Raw genomic sequence first — 24,214 nt, 5'->3', positions numbered from 1 at the left:
TTGATGGTAACTTTTTCCATGTTCTTTTTTTATCACTCCACTGTAAAATAATTGCCCCATGTTCATATCTCGGACTGATACGTTTAGCAACAAACATCCAATCAACATTTTTCATGGTAAGTTTGAGTTTGGATTGCTTCCCCTATGAGAAAACAACCAACAGTATGGTCCGAGGATAGCCTGAAGCATCTTGGAGTAAATGTATATAAAACAAAGTTCTGCAAACATTTTGGGTCATGTTCAGGCCAAAATAGTAAAATAAACCTTTTTTTACAATACCTGAGAAAGTAGAGTTTTGTTTTGAGATTTTAAAAGTATGAAACCTTCAACTATTAAAATGGAAACACATATCTCTAAGTAGTTTTTGGTATCCTCAGTAGGCCCATAAGTTTTATGGTTTCGTTTGTTTTTATATGGCTTCTATATTAACATTTTGGAAAATTAAAATTTTGAAATTTTGCAAGAGCACCAAAGATGAATTGGCATCCTTTGTGAAAATTTAGCACCATTGACAACTTCATCGCCATCTGATGAAGTCATCATTCTTTGAAAATACCAAAAATAGGACCCCCTCTAACCTTTTTAAATTTTGCTCAAATTCTGTGAGGCAACTCGATGCAACATGTTTTTTGGCACAGGTTGAATTTTTTGCCATCTGCTGTATTGTGCATATTTTACAGACCAGTCCAAAATTGCCTTTTTGCCTTGGATATACCGATTGGAAAATGCTATAGACGTTTGATAAGTCTTTCGTATTAATAATACAAGTTTGCAGTCAAAATCTCAATGGAATGATATGTGAGGTTATGCTAAAAACTAGCATTGTAAAAAACAGACCGGTCTGTAAAATACCAACCACGCTTGGGTCCACTTTGCACACAGCCTGAGATGGTCAATATGTACCACTAGTTGAAATTTTAAGTCTAAAGCTCTAGTAGTTCCTGAATTCATGCAAGGGGCAACGATTTTACAGACCAGGCTGCATAGAAACAAATACTCAAGAGACAAAATTTTTTCCATTCTTTTTCTCTTTTATTTGGATCGTGTTTAAAAATAAAGGCCTGTTTTGTGACATTAGTGGCTGACAATTTTGTTAATAAAATGAGTATTTTTGGTGGCTAACAGTTTATTTTTCACCAAGGATAAGTAGAATGATTTAACCTTTCCAATTGTTTTGGAGTGAAATTAAGTGGCTCACTAGGTTACAAGATATTTCAAGATAAGCTATGAGTCGTTCATGTGGCTGACAACACTGGTGGCTTTTTGAAACCAACCAGTTTCAAAATGTTGCTCTTTTATCTGTTTTGAGATAATATGATACCTAGTTACCGATTCAAGTGTCATTTTCAAACAAACCATTTCTTCCTTTGAGGTGGATGACAAAACACATATTTGGACATATTTGGACCTGGAGCCATACATTTTACTCATTTTACCTTTTTTTTCATCAAAATATGTTCTTTGTGTAAATACCGATCATCATATAAAATTTCAACGTTTTATTTGAAATATTTCCCAAGTTATTCAAGAAATACTATATTTTTATCAATTTTTGAGTTCCCTAAATGTCACACTATTTTTTAACATGATTTTTGACAAAACAACCTTTTAGTAACAGATTTCAATCAAATCAATCATGCCAATCAGTCAGTATGTAATTTAGCCAAATTTACATTTTGGTCTGTAAAATACCAACCAGACAGGTGGTTGAAGCAAAATTTTTCAAACTATCTCCTATTATCCATATCTACCACTTATCGAAATTTCAAATCCAAAGCACTTGTCAATCTTGAGATTTCAGGGGGGGTCTAGAGTGCTCCCCCTGGGGTTATTAATAATATACAAAATGAGGGAAGATGCATTGGTAATTGAAAAGCAAATTCAATTTCTAAAAATATCAACTCAAAGAAGAGCTGTGTACAATTTTGGCTTAATTCAATAATTTTTGAAGTCAGAATGCTTAATGTCCACTTGACCCCCTTTTGAGTCCACTGTGTTTTATAGATTATATTCTTAGAGCATATCAGGTATAACATATATCTGAGCAAATCAGGTATATAGAATGAACAGACTGATGAAATGAAAACATCATTTTATAATCTTTCTCTTTGTAGAAAAGAATAAAAAATACACCAAAATGCTTGGACAAGTTTTGAGACAAACAGTAAGTTGCGGATTTCTGGTTTCAAATTTCTATTCTTTTTTCTATTTTTTGTTTTGGTTTTATGGAAAAGTGTTGATTTTTTTTAATCAATTGATGAATGCAAGCAATAATTCAAATGAAAAGAAATACACCGTTTCTTTAAAAGCTTTATGAAAAGTATTGTATGTAGCCCATTATAGGGTTTAAAACCAGCTAGCCAATAAAATGAATTAATTTAACAAACCTTTTGTAAGATCTTTATAAACATTTCAGTTTTAACAAAAAGAAAAAATTGTGAAATCAATCATTTTTGTCGAGGAACCATAGAATTTGGACACTATTCTTTATAAAAGATTGGCTTGTTTCTTGTAGAGAGCTGTTTCCCGTCAAGGATTAAGTACTTCAGTCAGAAACGCAAGTACTTTGATTGTGGTAGAGCATAATGACAACCAATTGACTCCCGCCACCCTCCACTCAGTGACTGCGGCTAAACAACTTGGAGGTGACGTGACATGCCTTGTGGCTGGAACCAACTGCGGGCCAGTATGTTTTTTTAATTCATATCTTCAGGGCTTGAAATTTGATATGAAATAATTTCAATCTCTATATCTCCAATACTCAGAGGAAGCTTATTATTTATCCAAGCCATGGATTAAGCTCAAATTTGTTGATTGGTTTATAAAGGGCTCTTTGTCTGGAAAGGCTGAAAATTAGTGAATCCTGATTCTAGCTTTCCTATTCCAGTCTTTTCAGCTGTTTTTTTTTAGTTCAATCTTGCAATATCACAATAATATTTCATATTTCAAAACTGGCTTTACCCACAATCATAACCCTGTCGAATTGAACCCAATTGCATAGTTCGAACCCCCCCCCCTTATTTAAGGGGGGGGTGACACCTTCCAAAAAAGTGAAGAAGGGGGGGATCAGAAATTTTCACTAAAAAGGGGGGGATAGCAAGGAGGGGGGATCGTTTAAGAAGGGGGGGCTTACATATATTGTAGATTATTTTCCAGCACTGTTATGAAATTTGGTCTGCATGAAAGGAAGTTCTTTATTTTCACTAAAAAGTGGTATATATTTGCCAGACTTAATTTTTCTTTACTGTTTCCCTTCCCTTTTTACCATAAAAAATTTTGCCCGGAATCCTTGGGGGATAGGTATTTTTAAAGGTTTGGGGGATGCCAAGAAGGGGGGATCATTTAAGAAGGGGGGGATCAGACCCCTTTCCGCACTATGTAATTGATGCGATATGATCATAACATTTATATGATAAATTTAGAACGCCATGGGTATGATGATGTCTCTTTTTTCATTAATTTTTCCCATTCTATTCTTTTTTCTTACAACCAGGCTGTTGAATCAATCTCAAAGATTGAAGGTGTAAACAAAGTACTAGTAGCTCAACATGATCTTTACAAAGGTTTCCTTCCCGAGATGTTGACACCATTGGTGTTGGAGGCGCAGAACCAATTCAAATTCTCCCACATCCTTGCCACTGCAACATCTTTTGGAAAGGTGAGTCACCAGTTCTGTCAACCTTGTCTCATTGTATCTCAGACCTAAATTACGTCAGTGATGGATGCCAGAGAATACCCTGGTCAAGGCTAATGTGAAGTGGGTTAACTTCTTAGAGGGGGAACTTCTCGAAACAATATCTCATGAAAAATCAGACATGAACAAAGATAAATACAATACAATGGTTTCACACCAAGTAACAAAATGAAATCTAACGCAACGTTTGTTTTTTTTGAATTACGTAAATCTTTAGCATTAGAAAAACAGACAATGTCAGGTATTATCTGGGATTAACAGTAAGCATCAAATAGCCAATAGAACGAGGATGTAGCTCAGTTTGTTAAGCGCTTGCATCGCTTTACTTAGCAAGATTCTACGGTATTGCCCTCTAAAATATTAGGTGAGGCAAGACATTATTTACTGAGTTTCAGATTTTTATGAAGATCAATTATTTTTATGTAAGTGCACAGAATATATTTTAAAAAATCACAACAAAATTGCGATTAACTCAACAATTAAATGAAATCTTTTCTCTAATTGCAAACCCCTGAAAAGAAACCTTTCTAACATTTCAAACAGTAAAATCCAACGTCCATTATTGATACAGGGTTCATCCAATTTCAATTGAATAACTACCACCTGGGTAGGAAACGCAAGCAGCATTTAATTTTAGTCACGTGATCAATCTTTATATGGGCAGTCGTCGGTCGTTTAGCTCGGTGACGTCACATTACTTTTCCACTGCGATTGCAATTTCCCAAATTTTATTGACTACTCTCTGTAGCTCTCTATAGTGGATTTTGAAATGGTGGATTAAAGAAAGAAATATAGGCAGAAAAAAAGTAGTTAAAAACCTTTATTCCAAATACTTTATATATCCAAATACTCAAGGCCATTTTTCATGCCCTTTTAGCGTCCGGTCATCGAACGCTGCCTCTCCTGAAACCACTAAAATTTTGGTAAAAACGTCCTTTTTAGCGGAAAAACACAAGAACAAGTGCCCTTTGTGGCCACTAATGGACGCTGCCCTGCCTTTCTAAAATATGGCATGCTTGTTGTTTTAGCTGACCAATAATTTCGACCATAACTATCTACAGAAGATAAATTTGTATGAAAATTTCTTTTAGAACCTTCTTCCTCGAATTGCCGCAAAATTAGACGTAGCACCCATCTCTGACGTCACCGAAATCGAAGATGAAAACACATTCGTTCGAACTATCTATGCGGGTAAGATGGACATTTAATATCCTAAACCAAGTTAATTAATTTACTTACTATTTTACGATGGTAGTCATTTAAAAATCATATAAACTATTGTCGAATGAAGTTAATGTGTTTATTTAAATACTTTCAATACTAAAGTTTCATGCCGTGGAGACGATCATCAGTTGAAAATATAATTTAAAAAAACTAGAGCTCGTTTTAAATGTTTACGAAGAACAATATACAGTACTGGCTTCTTTTGACAACAATTGACGGCAGTATTTAGAGTCGTGTTTTAGAGCGTGAACTTGTTCACGTGGCGGTATTTCGAGATCAGTTCGTTTCTGGAGTTCAACAGCTTGTCGGGCTGGTTGAATGTTGCGATTTCGAATTTTTCACTGAGACAAAGTGAACATTTTACCGAGGCACGGTTAAAGTGTGGACAACGACGGATTGTTTCCCAAGTAATCTTTGGGTGTCGGTTTTTGCGTTCCAACCTCCAAATTTCCTTTTCATACTTCTTATTTGCGAATGATATAAAAATTTATAATCAGTTAGTTAAGTTAGATTAAATATTTTAAAGTACAATGGCAGACGAAAAATGTAGAATTCTATGTCTATATCTGATAATTAAAAATGAAAAATTAAACGGAAGACACGGAATCCAAAGAGGAAAAAATTCCGACGTTGTCAAAATATTCCAACAAAAATAACTTTTCGGTATAAGAATTTCGGTTCTTGTTCGTTCGATGTGATGGAAAGAAAGGAAGGGAAATGTGGTGAAATGAGAATATCGGAAACCATCTGAGCCAACCAACCAAGTTTGCATGAATTTCGCGAAATTTATCGACTTTGCAACCTCGCGAAAGTTTCTGCCCGCAAAAGTTTCTGCTGTTAAAGTAGTTCGGTCTGTTCGTGTCCATGACATGATGTATTTACTAGGAATGGTTTAATATATTTCTTTTGTTTCTTTTTCAAATGTTCGGTTTGTCAAATACTTCACGTTTCTTGAAGTTGTATACTGGGTTGATGTACATTCACCTGCACGTTCCGTCTGAAAACTTTCCTCCAAGCCCGGATAGCTTGTTTGCGGAACCCTGAATGCTTTAGAAAATAAACAACAGGATTGAACATGGAGCAGAAACACCAAACAAGTCGTCCAGTCATCAACATCTCGTCACTGTATTGCTCAAAGAAGCCTTGATCTCCAGACGTTACCATACGTCCAATGACCAACAATAACCTTACAATCATAATCCCGGAAGCTTGAAACAAAGATGTTACAATCACCCAATTGATAACAGTAATTGCCTTTTGGTTCCGCTTTGCAGCTCTTTGTTTGATAGCATCTGACTTGGCTTCCTCCAACTGGTGTTGCAACGCTTCTTTTGTTTTACGAGAGAAGATAAAGATAATCAGACATATTAACGGTACAGTGGCCACAACGAAAAAGTCATTGAAATCACTATCAACACGTTTGAAAACGATATAGGGTAATGGAGAAAACCATGGCAGTATAATCAGGAATATCTTCTTGGCTTTAATGTTGCCAGTGAACCCGGATCGAACTATCTTGAAGTACCGGTACAATGCGATGCTTATCAATGTATACCCACTGATCGTGGCGATCCCTGTTAACGATTTTGCTAAAGTTTGTACCAATTGACTTGCTACTTTGACAATCTCAGCTATGGTGAGAGGTGATAAGATTGTGCTGACCAAGAGATCACCGATAGATAATGATATCAACAGTGAGTTTGGTAGGTTTTGAAGTTCTCGACACCTTATAAAGAGATAGATGATGAAAAAGTTCATTGGCGCTGATATTAGTATGGTGATACCGAACCCTGGTAACAGGATGTTTTTCCATGTTGTCAAATTGACCATTATTGAGAATCGAATTTTGGCATCAAAAAGAGTTGAGGTCTCCTCGAAGGTCTCCTCGAAACTAATTTTTTAACTTACCAACTTTCAAGTTAGTTGAAAATTTGAGTGATATTTTTCTTTTGTTTCTGGCTATTCTCTCTATGTGTGACATTGTGTAGCCTTCTGTTTCTTTTTATCCCACATTTCATACCCAATTTTATTGTTATAAGATTTATATTTTTTTGCTAAATCTTCTATCCCTAAATAGGTCGGGTGTAAAAGGGCTTTCTCAATTACACGTTTTTAAAAGACCAATTTGAAAATTTTAAAGAACATCAGGCTTTATTTTGACTGAAACCTAAAAACAACTTTAGAATAATCTAATCCTCGTAAGATTAAGTTTAAAGGGAATAAATGAAAAAGAAAAGTTAGCAGAACTAAGATAACGTTTTATAAAACATTTTTAAGACTGAATGTCACGGAAAAAAGGAAGGACATGCAAGTCACAGCCAAAAGTTTTTAGCTCTTACAAAAAAAGTCTCTATTGATGTGAGAAGTATTTTATTTTTAATTAAAAAATATTTTTCCCCATTTTTGCACCTTTATTACCCATAAAGTTGCTTATCTGAAAATCTCCAAGTAGCAATTGATTCTCTATTTTTGTGTTTCTACATAGGAAATGCTGTCACCAAAATCAAGTCCAATGATGGTATCAAAGTGATGACAGTGCGCGCTACATCTTTCGATCCTGCTGTAGAAGGTGCTTCTGGTATCGCGTCCGAAAATGGTAAGGCGATGTCCGTTAAAGGGATAGTAAACGCGAGACAATATTCAGTGGATTGTCCTTAACTCCCACGGAGAACACAATTTTTCTCGAGTGCCTTCCTTATTGAGTAAGATTTATAAAGCCTTGTTAACTTAAGGGACTAGAAAACTTTTTCGAGTTAAGGAGACATTTGAGTTGGAGAGTTTCTATTGTATAAGCGTGGAATTTACAGCTGTCGTGGCGATTTATGGAGAAAAAGCGGCGGTAGAGTTTGGAGCACCTTCACAACTGCTTACTCCACCCCGGGCTATAATAGAATATTTTGAAGAAATAAACAAAAGCACTTTAATTAAGATTGAACTTTATGCTTGTCTGACGTATCAGGACTAGAATCTAACGAAATTTCAAGTTTCATTGCCTTATAGGGTCTGTGTTATTGTCTATTGAAGATAAAAGATTCTTTTACAGACGTTTCTACACTAAGGTTCCAAATAAAATATCCTTATTAATTTTTAAGAATATTTTCAGCTGTCAAAGAGAAGGCCCCTTATTTTGTTCTAAATAACCTATATTTACCTTATTTTTGTGTTTTCAGAAGTACAATTTCCAACCCCCCGGCAATTAGCCCCCCCTCCGTTTATTAAAATCTCTTATCTCTAAATCTCTATATAATCTTTATTAAAATCTAAAAGTTTATTTGGAATCTAAGAGTACTGAGATGAAAGATTCTTTTACACCATGTAGACGTTCCTACTGGGATAAAATAATTTTGGTGATATTGTGACCTAGACTGTCGGTCTGCCTCATGCATTATCCCGCCTGCGTTCGCACGCTCTCATCCTTAACACACCTTAAAGATTTTGTTTTGAGCCCTGTGACGTGGGACAATTATTCGCTGCGGAAAGATTCGTCACTCAGCCTCCGCTAACCTGTACCAAACTCTTCTTCGCTGACTAAAAAGATAACGCGAAGTTCAGTTTGTTACAGTTAGGCAACATTCCGTGTCTCAGACAATTTTAAATTTTTAAGCAAATCTGTGGATGTCTATGCGGTGGAGCGTAGCTATTTTCAGCATTCAATCTAGCTCGACGCATCAATGTAATGGTATCCTTCATTTTTAAAAAGAGCATTCCTACGTTTTCTCGGATTTTGTCCCAGAAAACTTGAACAAACTGAGACACAAATTCTAGCCTAGACGTTACGGCTTTTCTTCTACACTGTAACGTCTATTCCACTTTGCGACTATTTCGAATCCTTTGAGTCCAAGGTTTCGGGCTTTAAACATTCGATTTTTTGGCATCGCCTTAAACATTTGAAGCTCCTGCAGTAGCAAAATAAAAATCGAATTTGCGTCAATACACTTGAAAGGCATCTATTTTTCAACAATCACTACGCAGAATCTCGCTAACCGAAACAGACCGACACACGGTAAGTTTTCCCAAAATATGAAAAATTTCCTATAATATACGAAATTTCCCATTCACGATGACACCCGACGCTACACAAAACGTCCAGAAATGTCTAATACTGTGGATATTTTATTTTATTAATCATGACATTTATAAAAATTTCAGTTGACCCGATCACTGGTTCAGAAGATCTTGCCAAATGGGAAGGTGCTGAATTATCAAAAAGTGACCGGCCAGAAATCACTAGTGCCAGTGTGGTTGTTTCCGGAGGTATGTCATAGCGCGTTTTTTTCCGATTTTTCTGGTTTTAAAAGTAGAGATTTTACAGATTTCAAGTTTTCTAGTTTAAAGGTTTTGTTTTGATTGAAAGGTCTGATGATGCTGATGTAGTAAAAACAAGTGCGACAAGATAAGAAAAAGGTTTTGAAAAAATGAAAATACATTGAATAAAAAAACATTCCTCAAACAAAGGGATTTTTACTGATACTCTTTCGAATGTTTTTATGTTTATAATAAATAGAAAGTTTTCTATCTTTATAATCAAAACATTCGATTTTAAATTTGCTCGAAATCAACTTTGCTATTTTTTTTGTTTACAAAGCAATAGAATGTGAGGTCACATCTCGAAACAACTTTCGATCTTTAACTTGATCGTTGCGTAAAGAAGACACAGCCTAAAATAAGCTCCTTTTATTCCCGTAGAAAACCTTTAACTCGTTTTACTAGAGAACATATCTGTAAAAATACTTTAAAAAATAAAATTTGTTATTCACAGGACGCGGATTGAAGAGTGGTGAAAATTTCGAGCTCCTTTACAAGTTGGCAGACAAAATGAACGCTGCTGGTAAGACGTTTCTTCATATTAAAACGAACTCCTTGACGACGGATAGCGGTTTGAGCGATAGTCATGTATAAAGATCTGAGCCGTACTTCATAAGAGAACTGATTTTGGCTAATTAAAGAACTTAGCCTGCCTATATCTAGATTCCTTTGGATTCTTCTCCCCTCTCGCAAAGTATGTGGTTTTCTTCTTAAGAAGAGCGGTCTTAGAAACAGAACCTGTTTCAATGTTCATCTAACGTTATATGGACGTTGTGAATATTAGAAAAACGTTAAAACGACGTTTTGTTCCAGCTGGGAAGAGAATATTTATGCTGCTACTTGCAGTTTCATCGTGTCATTTTTTTGTGCGCGACAACAATCTTTGTCCGACTTTTCACATAACATATAGAACATAATTCATCCACTTGGAATTGATGAAATTGTCATATCTCTCAACTTATCCATGTCGTTGTGAGTCCAGTGTCTTGTTCGATGATCTTACTCTTTAAGTGGATGAGATTCCAAAGTATCAATTTTGTAGCCGGTTCATTCCCTCTGATGGCATTGATGACAGGTGACTTTCCACAGATTGTGCTTAATCAACTGTTTAACCCTTTCTTCTTTAGTTGGAGCATCTCGTGCTGCCGTTGACGCAGGATACGTGCCAAACGATATGCAGATCGGACAAACTGGTAAAATGGTTGCCCCTGAACTTTACATTGCGGTGGCAATCTCAGGTGCCATTCAACATTTGGCTGGAATGAAAGACAGCAAGGTACATTCTTCGTGACTTCTCAGTTGATACAACGACGTTTTCTTTCAACGTTCGTGTAACGTCATAATAGAAGTAATGTATAAGTCAGATTGACCTTGTTTTAACGTTTCGTAAAACACTTTATTCAGGAAAAAGAGTTTCAGGATCATCAGGATAATCAGCACACCAAAGATCTTTTTATAGAGCCATGCCCTTGAAAGAATACGTGCCCACCGCGGACTAAATTAAGATCTAATTTGAGTCGTAAAAGTTTCGTATTATTGGGTGAAATTTTTTAAAACATAATCTGATATGCTCAGATTCTTGGATTTAGCGTAATTCGAAACAAAAAAAACATCAATTTTTGCGAATTCAAAATGACGTCATAAATCTCAAAACTTAAATAACTTTTGCTAAGGTGGCCAAATCTCCAACAATTTGAAATTTGAAATTTTGAACATGAACGTATCACGGTAGTTTTATTAAAGTCTTAAAATTGGGAGTTTCTAAACATCGACCAGAAATGGCGACCACGCCCAGCGACCACGACCGGCGACCAGATAAATTTGGATTATCGAGTTTATCTGCTCTCTCCACCGTAGAGAATGTTTAAATCAAGTCCTCAAAATACTAAAAAGGTGACCTTTGAAGTAACCAGTCATTTTCTTGACAAAGTGACACTATTTGACAAAAATATTGACAGGGTCATTTTTAAGTATGATGTTTGTAAGCTTTGTTACACCAAATATTTTAATTATGCTGAATGAAATGCCTTTAGTATGAATAGATAGAACTTGTCAGTAGGAAAAAAATTGGGAAGGCCAGTTTCAGAGATATGAATCTAATTAATTATTCTATTGTCTTTATGCTGACAAAATGACTAATTTGTACTAGTAATAACATGTTTTGGAGGGTGATTTGGGATTAATAACCCCGAGGTTCATTGAAAATATTTCGAAATAGCCCGAACGTAGTCTAGATTTGCTTAAAAATTTGTGCGATATTTTGTTAACCAATCAAAATGCTCTGAAGATATCGTACGATACTTTTCAACCAATAGAAATTCTTGTCTACATCAGGGCGATTACAAAAAAGCGGGGTTATTACGGATTTATCGCCCCGCTCGTCCCTTACAAATCCAAGCTAAATGTAATCAACCATATAATTACGACAGAAATAACAATCTGATGATGAAATGCAAAGCTTGTCAAACCATTTTCAAAATATTTTGTGCCACTAATTATTTTGATGCTGATAATACAAAAGGATAGAAATTGGCACCATAATCAAGCTCCAAGAGCGTCGAAATGGTTTTTTTATCCCCGACCAAAACTTTTACCCTATTTTTTGAACGCTAACCAAAATTAAAATCTACTAAATTTTTTACACCTTTATTAACTGAAATTAGTGCCTTAAACGTCGAATTAGAAGATCTTTTTTCTAACTAGTAAAGGAAACCATTTCATTTGGACAATTTAGTTGGGTAAAAGTGACTAAATTGTAAATCTCGTCGGGGAAAAGTGACGAATTTGAAATCTTGGTTTTACGAAATTTTTCCCCAACGAAAAAAAAAATGACTAAATAAAACTCTGACATTTTTACCACGATAAGGTAGATCTATTTTGAGATTAGGATTCCACCGTTAATTCTTCCAGGATTCTTCGGATATTGCAATGAATAGAAATGTCAATTATTTTTAGACTATCGTTGCCATCAACAAAGACGCTGATGCACCCATTTTCCAAGGTATTTCTATCAAACTATTACATTATTTTATAAGCAACCAAGTTACTAAGGCTCGAGCCCTGAAATTAGCCAATTTCTTTCACTATCTCGTGAAGTAAAAGCTTTTTAGATAATCTAAGCATTGCAAACGATAGCCCTTAACCCAATAAACTTAAATATGGTATAGTATCAGGGGTGGTCAAAGCAAATATTTTCAGAAAATTAGCTAGAATGCTTAAGCAACCCCAGCCCTGACCCGAAAATTGGAGTTGCTTGAAAAAAATGTGTATTACATATTATTCATCAGGTTTTCTTATTAAGAACCTCCACCCATTCAGCATGAATAAAATTATAATATCGTCTTTATATCTCACTTTGACAAACTTCTAATCAGTTCTTCCTCAAAGAGAGATTATTGTACAGTGGAATTTCCATCACTCAAACCCTCCCAAAAGAAAATTTCGATTAATGGAGTAAGGTTTATGAGGCATTGTTAACTGAAGGAACCATAACACTTGTTCGAGTTAAAGGAGACACTCGAGTCAAAGAGTTTCGAGTTAAAGAGACTCTACTGTTTTTGAATCACAAAATTCATCAAAATTTAAAGAATTCGTTGACGTAGAGCGAGAGAGACTGCACTGATTTCGATGTTCTTTTTGGTTTCTTTTTTCAATGAGAGAGAGAGACTAAACCCACCCAAAAAGGCATAGGCCTCATACCTAAACTATGGAGAGTCACAGCGTATAAAACCACGATCATTTTGAGATGATATTTTGTTTTGACTGCCTGATATTATGTCTGTATTTTGCTTTTGCCATACTGTCTTCCAAGCAGTGGCGTTGTGGGAACATTTTTCTGGAGGGGCAAAAGTCAATATTTCTTTGATGGCGCCCCCAATTTTCCAAAGTGGCGTCCTCACCCACCAATTTCTAAACTTTTACTAATTCATTTGCTTAGGCATAATGATGAAGGAAATTTTTAGTGGATAAGAGTAGATGTATCTTTGATGAATGGAAAAGGGAAAAACAGGCCCCACCATGGTTGGGGCCGACTAGAAAAATTTTGAAAATCGACTGCCAAGATACCCTAAATCGCCAAATAAAAATAGTCGAATTTGACACTTGCTAGAGTGAAAAGAAACAATGTGTAATGAGAGCGAAGCGAGATGTTTTATGATGTCAATATTGTTGTCAGCAAATTGGTCTTGGGGCACAGTTAGATTTTAATCTTTTAGATTAGATTTACTTTATTGCGAGCGAAGCGAGCGAAAAAAATTGCAAGTAATTTAAAATTATCTCAGTAAAATTGGTCTTGGGGCGGAATTTAAGGCGCATAAAGTATGATTTTTAAGATTGAGGCGTTTAAAAAAATCTCTTTTGGCGCCCCTTGCTCTTCGGCGCCCCTTCGAAAAAGCTCTGCTGGGGGGGGGGGGGGCATGGCCCCCCGGCCCCCCCTGCCACAACGCCACTGCTTCCAAGGTTACGAGGCCTGGAGAAACAGATATTTAAAGAGATTTGGAGATTTAAAGTCCAATTCTACTTGAGTGAAAGCCAGAGTTATTCGCCTCAACTCGAACTAGATGTTCGTCGTATCCATATTGCTTTGTTCCTTTTCTTCTGGGTGCGGTTGCTGACGGACCTTGTGAGGCCGGTTCAGTTGGCCACAACACCCTATTTTTAGATTTGAGTCTGAAAGAACGACGAATTTTTCAATACACACTTTTTTTAAGCAACCAAGCAACTCCAATTTTCGGGCCAGGGCTTTGGTTGCTTAGCATTCTAGCTCCATTTTCTGAAACATTTGCTTTGGTCGTCCCTGATATCATACCATATTTATGCTTATTGCGTCGAGGACTTTCGTTTGCCATGGTTAGATCACCTAAGTAGCTCTTACTATCCAGTTTGGGTTTCCCCATTGGTATCAGAAAAAGATGGGGAAAATATGTTATCTATAGTCTGCATCTTGATGGCGTCCCCCTTCTTCTTCATACAGTGTGCCCTAAAAAAATAGGCTTAATGTCAAGAATATTCTTTTCATGATTTTTGATAATTATTTAGATCTAATTTTATTTTCTCGTTATGACGTTAAAACGTAATGGGCTTTTCCAGAAAAAATTTGAATGGTGGGTGGAGGATATTACATTTTTTGGAAATTTACTCCCCGGACATAGTGAATTATGACCTCCCTCCCACGGGACAACAGATCTTACCCCCCCTGACATCATCAGTTGACCTCCCGGACATTAAAAATTACCCCTAAACAAACCCCACCCCCCCCCCCCCCCCCCCAAAAAAAAAAAAAGAAAAACAAGGCAAATTTTGCAGATTTTTCACTAAACCCCCGGACAAAATATCCAATGTAACCTCTACCCCCCCCCCCCAACCATGTACAAAAGTTTTCTGGAAGAGCCAATATTGTCATTTCTAAATTACGATAGAACTAATCTTTATGTTGGCTTTCCTTTCAGTGTCTGACGTTGGACTTGTCGCCGATTTGTTCAAAGCAATTCCTGAACTGACTGAAAAAGTATAGATGACGCTTTTCGCTCATTTTTCGATGAATCCTGGGTACCCATCATCCTTTTTAAACTTTTGCTTTTTATTTTGGAAAAAATAAGTATTTTTGTTGTTTAGATCATGTTGAGCTAATATTTTTTGTTTTTATACTTTATCTCTTTTGTATTGTAATTTTAAAATTCGGATCATGTCCTAATACACGTAATATAAAAATGAGAAAAATTGACCAAAAATGTTACTTTCTTGTACTGTAAGAAAATAAATTAGAGAGACAGAAAAAAGCATATAAGTTTCTTGTCGTGGTCAATATCCCGGTCATATCCCAATTATTTTTCAGAGTTGGGAGGCTTTTTGATTTTAGATTTTAGTGGTTTTTAATTAAATAAGACGGCTCCTATAGAGAAGGGGCGTAGCAAATTCTTTTCCGGAAACTTTGCAACTTTTGAGACTTTTTTTGCCATGATTTTAGAATTTATAGTGTCCCAAGACCTGAATTATTGCCCTAAAAAGTTCTAAAGAACTAGTAGAACACATTCATTAGAAGATCATCAAATTGAAGTACTTTTCCATGGGAATATAACGGTTCGTTCATCTTCTTTTTCCAAAAAAAGCAAGTCTCGAAGCGTAAACCTAGGTTTTAAAGCATAAACCCGGGTTTACGGGGCGTAAACCTAGGTACGAAGCACAAACCTAGGTTTGCGATATTTTTGTGCATTTGGGCTTCCATAAATTTTTTTTTTTTTTTCTTTAATTTTCCTAAGATATATTATGATAATTATTTTAACTAAACACAAAAGAAGATAGATATATACAATTAAATTTTCCTGGGTCGTTACCCAAACTGTTTTGTTCTATTTATAATTTTATCTTACTATACTAATTGAGTTATTAGTAGCTTACTATTATTATTTAAATTTCATCTTGAGGGAGTCGCACTCTACCTCTTGATCCACGAATGCATCTCACCGTCGATCTTAAAAGTGAGAAGCATATAACAGTTCTTATGTTACTCGTGACTTTTGAGAGTGTATCATGTCTCTTATCCGAAATCATTTCTGCGAGACGTTTGTAAAACATTGTACACTCTCGTCCCATAGCCCCGTTTGCTGCAAAAACTAACGGTGAAAATCATAAATACCATAAATACCGAATAAAATTCCATAAATACCGAATAACTTTGCTAAAATGTCCGAGATTCCCGCAATTCCGAAATACCGTACATTTTCTCCCCCATTTAACATTTGAATTTTGCTGTTGAAGATAAACTTGTGAAACAATTTCACAAAACACTTCGTAAGGGCGGAAAGGCAACAGTACGCCCCTGTAATTATTTCCGCCCTCAAATAAAATCTATTACGTAGCCTCGCTTTCAAAAGCAATTTTCCATAAATTATTTTTCAATACGAGGCCAATCAAGAAGGCTACCTTTCGAACGTGTATCTTTCAAAAAGTCAAAACAAAACGTAAACACAAGACGAAAGACTGGAAGACCGAGTGAGAAATCTTAGAAACTTTATAATCATGGTAAGTTGTTAGATTTTTAGTTCTGGGTTACCTAGATTCAGTAAGTCAGGAGAAGCGATAATGCTGTGTTATAAGTGGTTATTGACCTTTGTTGCTGCACAGCCGTTAATCGGTCGATAGCGTTCGATTTGGTTCGATCGTCGATTCTGTTCGATTGAGATCGTCTGGGAATATGTCATATTCTGTCATATTATATTCGAAAGCATCACTGGTCGAAGTATTGAAAAAGTTAAAAAACATGAGGTTTCGTGAGGTTTCACTTCCATGAGTCGGCTGATTTTTTAAAAATACGCGCGTTAGTTTTCAGATGAATGATTAGCACAGCGAGCGCTATCGTAATTATATCACGGATATCTTCTCTGGAACATTCCGGTGGAGACCAATCGCCGAAAATCTACCTCTGGAACACCGGAAGTGCTCCCGAATCTCCCGAATGTTCCAGAGCATGTTTCCGGAGCGCCGGGAGGGTCCTAAATTCCGCAGCTTTACTGCTGCATAATTTTGCAGGTCTGGCCTTTGGACCAAAATCGGCATCGCATGGCCTGGACCGGTGTCCCAAAATAATGTGCATTTAGAAGAACAACCCATAAGAAAACTTTTCACCCTAGCATTTTAATTTCCTACCTAGCGATTATTCACAATCATTCTTGGAAGAAATGCTACTTCGTTAAAAAAAACGCTACTTTGTTCAAGAAAGCAAGTATTTGCCTGATTTTGCATTATTTTAGAAGAAAATTGGTAGGCGTTCATAATTTTTAAAATCACAAGCTTCAATTGGAAGCGTTGTGTAAAATAGCAGCGCAACCCTGGGGAAACGCTGCGAAAAACTGCAACGTTGCGGAATATTGCAACGTTGCGGATCTATGCAATTTGCAGAACTGAAAAGGACTAGGAACGACTACAAAGTTAAGTGTGTTTGTGTTTCTGAATAGCGCGCCTTTTCAGTTTTTGACTTTCTGGCGCACAACAAGATTCTTGTTGTAGAATTTTCCGTGGAAGGACTATTTTCCTCAGATGTATAATTTTCAAGCGCCTTCAGAGGTGGACTTTTTGGTTTGCCATCACCCGACCAACCCTACCTCGAAACCTGCCGACCCAAAAAATTATATTGCCATTTTAAAGAAGATTTTTTTCCTTCAAAAACTTCAAATAATAAAAAATCAAAACTCGCATCTTGTTTGTCTCAAGCATAAGAATCCTAAATTCCCTGCTAGCACTTCTGTTTTTTATTCAAAATTACCTAAATATAAACAAACTGTTGACCCTTCCATGAACGAAAATTTCATACCCACCTCCAAAAATCTAGGCTCGGTGACCGCAAACCAACAATTTTTTAAGCCCAGCCTCAGGTTACCTACAACTCAATTTTGATCGGCCTCAAGCCAAACTTCCAGAGTTTTCCAGAGCAGCTAAAAAAGCACTATTTTTCTCTCCGGAAAGTTCCGGAGCTCTTCCGTTGCTTCTGGAGCAATTGATTTTTAATGCGTTCTAATAAAACCTTCTAAACCGTCTAAACATAGTTACAAAAAATATTTGTCCCCAGGTGATGGACTTTGGTCAAAAACAAGAAATTATCATGTGTGTCACTTGACATGAAAAATGAAAAAACAGCAAGAACTGCCAAAAAAAGCTTTTTCAATATATAAAATTAAAAATGTTGCGGGCATAACTTTTTCCGTCCACAAAGTTATGTCTGCACAGATTTGACACAGAAAAAAATTGAAATGCCTGAACTCATATCAGTTTTTACATTTTAAGTCCTTCCCAGATGGGAAACTAGAGCAAGTTTCAAAAAGACACCATTTATCCTTGTCGGGGAGAAAAATCATCTTGAAGTGAACAGCGTCTGGTTTCCGTTCACATGTTTTAGGTATGTCTGCACACTTATATCCTTTAAATTTTTAAGTTGTTCTCAAGCAGAAAAAAGTCTGATAATTTTCTATTGAGAAGATTTCACTTTATTTGTCTCTTTCATTTTTATTTCATGTTGTGGACATACCGTAAGTTGGTCTAATATCGACATCCCTCCTCTAATTCCGACACCCTTCTTTAGAGAAAGGAATAATATGAAAGCTTGAATCACTGATTGAAAAAGGATTATTTCCTCTCTGACCACTAAGCAAAGAAAAACAGTTTCAACCTTTCTATAAATTTCAGCTGATAAAAAGGGTGTCGGAATTAGAGGAGGGGTGGTTGACATTAGACCAACTTACGGTAACTTTTTTGTCTAAAATGTCTCTGATGAAGTGTATTTGCAAGCTTGCATGCTTTTTTATTATATTGAAGTAATGCTCAAGGCTATTAGAAATAGAAAACATATAAATACTCTGATGTCAAGTTGAGGTCTAAAATGAAAATTTTGACAACAAAATAATGTTTGTTTCTTTGAAAGTATCTATCACATTTTTAACAAGCGTTTATGCTTAAAGGGGACGTCTGCTTTGGTAGATCATTTCAGTCATAATTCTATGCCAGATAGCTAAATTAGTAAAAAAAAGTTTGCAGAAAAAACGAACTCAAAATCTTTAGTTTTGACTGACATATTCAGATTTTAGTGTTTTACAATTTCCTCTCTTTTACCTGATTTTTGACGTAACCTTTGTTCGTAATTTATAAGAACATAAATCTTGTCTGTAGTCTAAAGTACTGTATTTAAACAACTTTTGATAAGAACATTTTAATTCAAACTTCTAATTTCGATGATCTTTCCAGTCCACAACTATATAAATATTTCAGTTTTCTATGAAGATGTTGGAGTAAGCTTTCATTGACAAAATGTTGGGAAAAAGATGTTTTAACGACTTTAAATGCTCTTGCACATCTCTGACTTACTTAAAATTTTCTTATAAAAATGCCAGCTGCACAGAAAGAGGAGTTAATCTTGTTTACTTGAAAGAATATAGAAAACATATAACATAAGCTACGTCATAAATTTTGAAAAAGAGGGATTTTTTAAATGGCCATAGAAAGTGATTGAAAAAAAATCTCTTGAAGTGAGATGGCTCATTTTAATCTCCCTGGAATAATTTTTCCAAAAACTCTAAAAAAACAATACTTAAAATCAGACCAGACGTCCCCTTNTTTGAAAAAGAGGGATTTTTAAATGGCCATAGAAAGTGATTGAAAAAAAATCTCTTGAAGTGAGATAGCTCATTATAATCTCCCTGGAATAATTTTTCCAAAAATTCTAAAAAAAACAATACCTAAAATCAGACCAGACGTGCCCTTTAATTTCAAACAGGGGGTCAAGCAGTTAGTACAAGACACTATACCGGTTATTAGTACTAGTAATCGTATGGTTTGGAGTGCAATTAACGATTAATCACGAGTAACAAAGGAGAAAATAGTAATTTGCACGAGTCCGAAGGACGAGTGCAAATTACGGTATTTTCTCCTTTGTTACGAGTGATTAATCGTTAATTGCACGACAAAACATATGATTCCGAGGTAATCGACAGTAAATAGTTTTGAAAAAGAATCTTTTTCTAACTTTTATATTTTTGTAAACATTCGAAAACCTCCTTTTTTTCTTTTGTTTAAAAAGAAAACATTGCAGTGTAATTTTTCTTTGTTTTCAATTAAAAGAAGCTATATTGTAACGTAAAATTTCTTTGTTTTTTATTATATAGTAAAAAAAAGTCTCTGACACAGGATTTGGGAGAGAAAAGAATAAGGGGACAAAAGTGTCCCCCCGCCGAAGAGTGCAAAAAGTGGTAATAGTGCAATTAACGATTAATTGCACTCCTCTAAACCAATCAGATTCGAGTAATTTTGCACGGCTGACGATTACCGTGGTAATGTGCCATGTGAATTGGATGAAATCACTTAGTACTCAGGTGTATGTACTAACCGCAAAAAAGGGTGGTTCCTTGCTAAAGAATTGCCGAGTTTTGGTACTAACTGCGTGAAAAATAGAAATTTGTGAGGAAATTTTCAAAAAAAACATCGTATTTTACCAAATTCTAGGAAGTTTCGAAATTTTCTTAAAACGATTTGTTAGTTGCCATAGAAATTTTATTTTCTAAAATGTTGTAATTTCCTATTGAAAAAATGGAAAATTGAAACATTAAAAATATTAGATTTTGTTTTCTCCGATTTTCGAACCTCTAATTTCTCCTTAACTCGAACAAGTTTCAAGGTCCCTTCAGTTAACATTGTCTTATAAACCAGTCTCTATGACCCGAACAACTTTGTGCTACCCGTGCGTGTTCAAGTTATGGAAACTCAACTGTGTTTATAAACTGAAACTAAAGCAGGAGCATCCAGGGATAGCCTTAACGCCTGAAATTTGCCCACTGACATGCAAAAGTGTTAGCAAGTATTTTGACAGGTGAAAATTTCGATACTTTTCTCATCCAAAGTATGAAAGTTGGTAAAAATGATCAGGAGACATGGATTATGAACGACTCCAGTCAACAATTGTATTGAATTTGTTTTTATTTAGACAAGATGGAATGCGTGCTATGCTTGTCGTTATATCTTTGAGAACGTTGACTGTCCAATTGGTACTGCTGACTGGACTGTAAGTATATATATCATATTTTTTCTGTTTATTATACTTTTTCTGGATTAGGTTGACCTTTAAAAATGTGGTAGTTTTTTTCTGCATGTCTCGTGCGAGAATGATTAATATGTAGTTTTTACGTTTGAATACCATTAATTTAACCGTTTTCACTTACTTTAATCGGATTAATTTTTGTGAGATTTAATTTCGAGATCCAAAAGGTCGTAGCCCTGAAATATGGCGATCAACCTATGTTGTTAAACTAATGTCACTTTTTTTCACCAAATAGGACGAACTGTTTACTGCTTTACTCCAAGCTCTTGGCGAATGTAAAAATTTCAAAGTTCGAATCAGTGCTGCCATTGCTCTATCTTCATTGAACGAGCGCTCTAAATATGGAAATAAGGAAACTTTTAATAAAGTCTGGATGGAAACGTTAAAAGCGTTGGAAAAATCCGAAGAATTGACCGATTTCACTGAATTCAAACATAAAGAAAATCTACAGGAACAGGTAAGGTTTAGAGGCTATTAAGTTTGACTTACAGTAAACTCTCGCTCATTCGAATCTTTCTATAATTCGAACTTATTCCCGCCAGTCCCCGTCAAGGAGAAACCTTCTCAATATACTTTCTATAATTCGAATCTCTCTCTCTAATTCGAACAAATATGATTCCCCATTTGAGTTCGAATTAGCGAGAGTCAACTGTATGTAGTTTGATTATTTTCCCATAATACAATGCAAGAAAATTTCGATTCATATTTGGAAGCTTTCTAGTGATCTTTCAGCTAGCGAATACTGTTTTTTCAAAAGAAATCATTAACAATGAAGTGAACGAGCTTTTGTAAAAGGGACAAAATGAGAAGACAATTTTTCCATAACGAATTTTTCACCTGATTTCCAAACCAGAAAAAACTTGAGAAAGCTTTATAACCCCAAAGTTTTCATTTCTTCCCTCTTGGTTTAACGGTCTTTGTCTGTGATATATCCTATGATACTATCAAATTTTCTTATCCAATCATACCACGGACATGATATGACAATTTGTAATGTCTGAGATAGGTATCTTGTGTTCTTTGAAATTCTATTAGTGTTTTCTTACTAGAGAATGAAATTCGTCATTTCCAATATCTGGCTCGTATTATGCTTAGCATTCTATTGCTTAGGTACCCAAAACTGAGCCTGCATATGCTTATAAACGTTATGCTTAAATTAAAAAAAACATATATTTAGAACATATCCAAAAATCTTTTGTTTATTCCCAAATTATTTCCACATTTAGACGACTGTTCTACTGCTGCATCTGATATCTCTGGCCACTTCTGAAGACATTCAATTGATGCAAGAAATGACCAAAGAACACCAAGACATTCTACTTGTCAATTGTCGTAAATGTCTCACCAGAATTGAAGTTTGCCAACAACTAGATGAACCAACAACGACTGCGCCGTTAGCGGGGGCCAGTGCCGATGCATACATTGGGGTAAGTGTCTGTAAAAAGTTTACATCGGTCTTTGTTCTACTTTTCTTGTAGCAGGTACTGAAACACGCACTACAGTCAACTCTCTCTGATTCGAACTACCGCAATTCGAATCTTTCTGTGATCCGAACTAGAGCGTGAATGAAGAGATGAACCCTTCAGCTGGAAAGCGGTATAAAATACTTTCTGTAATTAATTAGAAGTTTTCATTAATTCGATGAATATTCTTTGTCCCTTGAAATACATTCTTACCAAGATACGCTTGGTTAGAATCCATGAGTGCTATGATTTATGCACAAAAAGATACCTGGTCATCCTTCTTTTCAAATATTCCAAAGTTGAATTGGTTGTTGAAGGTTACATCAGTTCTAAGCCTATCTCTTATCAATATAATCATAATCCGAAACGCTTGGACGAACGTGGTTTATCGAGCATACCTTCTCCTTTTTCTTTCAGTATCCAGTGAAGAATGAGATCAGTGAAGAAGAAAAACAAAAGCTCTTGTTGATAAGTAAGTCGACATCTTCTTTGCTGCATCTCAATGTATTCTCCTTCAAAATATATTTTTGTATAAACGTGTCAAATTAAACCATTTCTTTTCAAAATACACCCAAGAAAACGGCAATCGTATAAATTCTGATCCTTTTTGAGGGGAAATACATTCGATTTAATTTGGTACTCGCAAAATTAGATGATTTTCTTTTTTGACAAATAGAAATCGATAAAAGAGAAAGTTTCTTCATTAAAACGAGTTGTTCACAAATTCTGATTATATAAGAATCTCATCAGGCTTTTATCTTTATTTTTCAGAGAAACATATGGAAAATGCCAAGATCAATCTTTGCAATGCAAAAAATATTGACAAACAAAAAACTTTCATAGATGTGTTAACAACTGCCATATGTCTAAAAAGGTGACAAGTGACCTAAAATGTTTTGAGCCCTCTAGAGGCAATCATATGAATTTATGATATTCATGACGTAATGTTTTCTAGGGAAATGCCCCGGTTTTAGCTAGTAGTGGCAAATTTAAACTAGACAAAAGTTGTATAAAATTTTCCACCACCGGTAAGAACCGGGGTCTTTCCGTTGAAAACATTACGTCATGAATTTCATGAATATCTACATATCTGTTTCCATATTTTGTATTTAATGTTTAATTGTGTCAATAGTGTTATAAGCTCATACAAAAGATACTTATTAAAAGTGAAATTTCATAGTCTCTACACATTCCTACATTTTTTTGTGTCTTGGGTATAATTAAGGGCTACTTAGACTACACAATATATTGGCGAACAATATTCGACGATATGGTTACGGACCGTAATGTATGAACAATAGTAAAGTACCTGGTGTTTACTTGAAGTAAACTATACTATACTATACTATATTATACTATACTATACTATACTATACTATAAATATAATTATAAAAAGAAATTTTCTTTCTGTAAATAATCCCCCTATATTGTTGGAATATTGCAAATCGAGCTGACAATAGATTGCGGACACCCTTTCAATATATTGCTGGCATTCAACAATATATTGTGTAGTATTTGTAGCCCTTTGAGGGGGGGGTTAACGCTACGCCCACGCTAAAGCTCTAAAGGAGCGGGCCAATTTCCCATCATCTATTTCTACACCTGGGTGCCAGATGAATTTAGGGAATGCGCAACGTGTATGAAATTCCCGTCCGAGAGTTACTCTCGTCTTTGTGTTTTTAAGTTTTAGAAACTTGATTAGAAAATTAGTTTTAATTTGAATGGCTAGAGGTTAATACAATCATTTGGATTTCAAAACCTTTCTTACACAAATATGAATGGGTTGATCTCTCCATAGTATAAGAAAGCCGCGGCTGGAATGTGTACCGCATTGTCTTTTCAGTTAATTGCTGTTCCGTCTTTCTGTCTCCGAGCTTTATAAGAACATTTTATTATTGGTAGATAGTTTTTGAAATTTTGCTCTTATTTTCCTTCACAAAAAGTTTTTT

General features: G+C 35.4%; 2 protein-coding genes across 2 annotated transcripts; both read left to right on the top strand.

Annotated features, from left to right (window-relative positions):
* The first annotated feature begins 2,083 nt into the window (after positions 1–2,083).
* LOC136815503 (electron transfer flavoprotein subunit alpha, mitochondrial-like) lies at positions 2,084–14,873 on the top strand. The gene is made up of 10 exons (XM_067071963.1): positions 2,084–2,164; positions 2,516–2,686; positions 3,494–3,658; positions 4,786–4,885; positions 7,404–7,514; positions 9,068–9,172; positions 9,678–9,746; positions 10,351–10,499; positions 12,179–12,224; positions 14,671–14,873. Exons 1-10 carry the CDS (start codon positions 2,138–2,140, stop codon positions 14,733–14,735), a joined length of 1,008 nt encoding a protein of 335 aa, XP_066928064.1. The 5' UTR covers positions 2,084–2,137; the 3' UTR covers positions 14,736–14,873.
* Positions 14,874–16,481: 1,608 nt separating this feature from the next.
* On the top strand, positions 16,482–23,436 carry LOC136815496 (HEAT repeat-containing protein 6-like). Its single transcript, XM_067071952.1, has 6 exons — positions 16,482–16,496; positions 20,688–20,765; positions 21,037–21,258; positions 22,028–22,228; positions 22,682–22,736; positions 23,036–23,436. The coding sequence occupies exons 1-6, from the start codon at positions 16,482–16,484 to the stop codon at positions 23,140–23,142; spliced, it is 678 nt and encodes a 225-aa protein (XP_066928053.1). The 3' UTR covers positions 23,143–23,436.
* The last annotated feature ends 778 nt before the right edge of the window (positions 23,437–24,214 follow it).

This window comes from Clytia hemisphaerica, unplaced genomic scaffold (assembly GCF_902728285.1).
Source record: "Clytia hemisphaerica strain Z4C2 unplaced genomic scaffold, Clytia hemisphaerica genome assembly, whole genome shotgun sequence".
NCBI lineage: Eukaryota > Metazoa > Cnidaria > Hydrozoa > Leptothecata > Clytiidae > Clytia > Clytia hemisphaerica.
This window is presented reverse-complemented; position numbering and strand designations above follow the sequence as displayed.

Bases quoted from the DNA above. Each gene is read 5' to 3' on its own strand.
- LOC136815496 (XM_067071952.1), top strand. The intron at 21,259-22,027 runs GTAAGGTTTAGA...TTCCACATTTAG, and splicing joins AAGAAAATCTACAGGAACAG to ACGACTGTTCTACTGCTGCA. The intron at 22,229-22,681 runs GTAAGTGTCTGT...TTTTTCTTTCAG, and splicing joins GTGCCGATGCATACATTGGG to TATCCAGTGAAGAATGAGAT.
- LOC136815503 (XM_067071963.1), top strand. From the start codon at position 2,138: ATGCTTGGACAAGTTTTGAGACAAACA. The intron at 2,687-3,493 runs GTATGTTTTTTT...TCTTACAACCAG, and splicing joins CTGGAACCAACTGCGGGCCA to GCTGTTGAATCAATCTCAAA. The intron at 7,515-9,067 runs GTAAGGCGATGT...TAAAAATTTCAG, and splicing joins TGGTATCGCGTCCGAAAATG to TTGACCCGATCACTGGTTCA.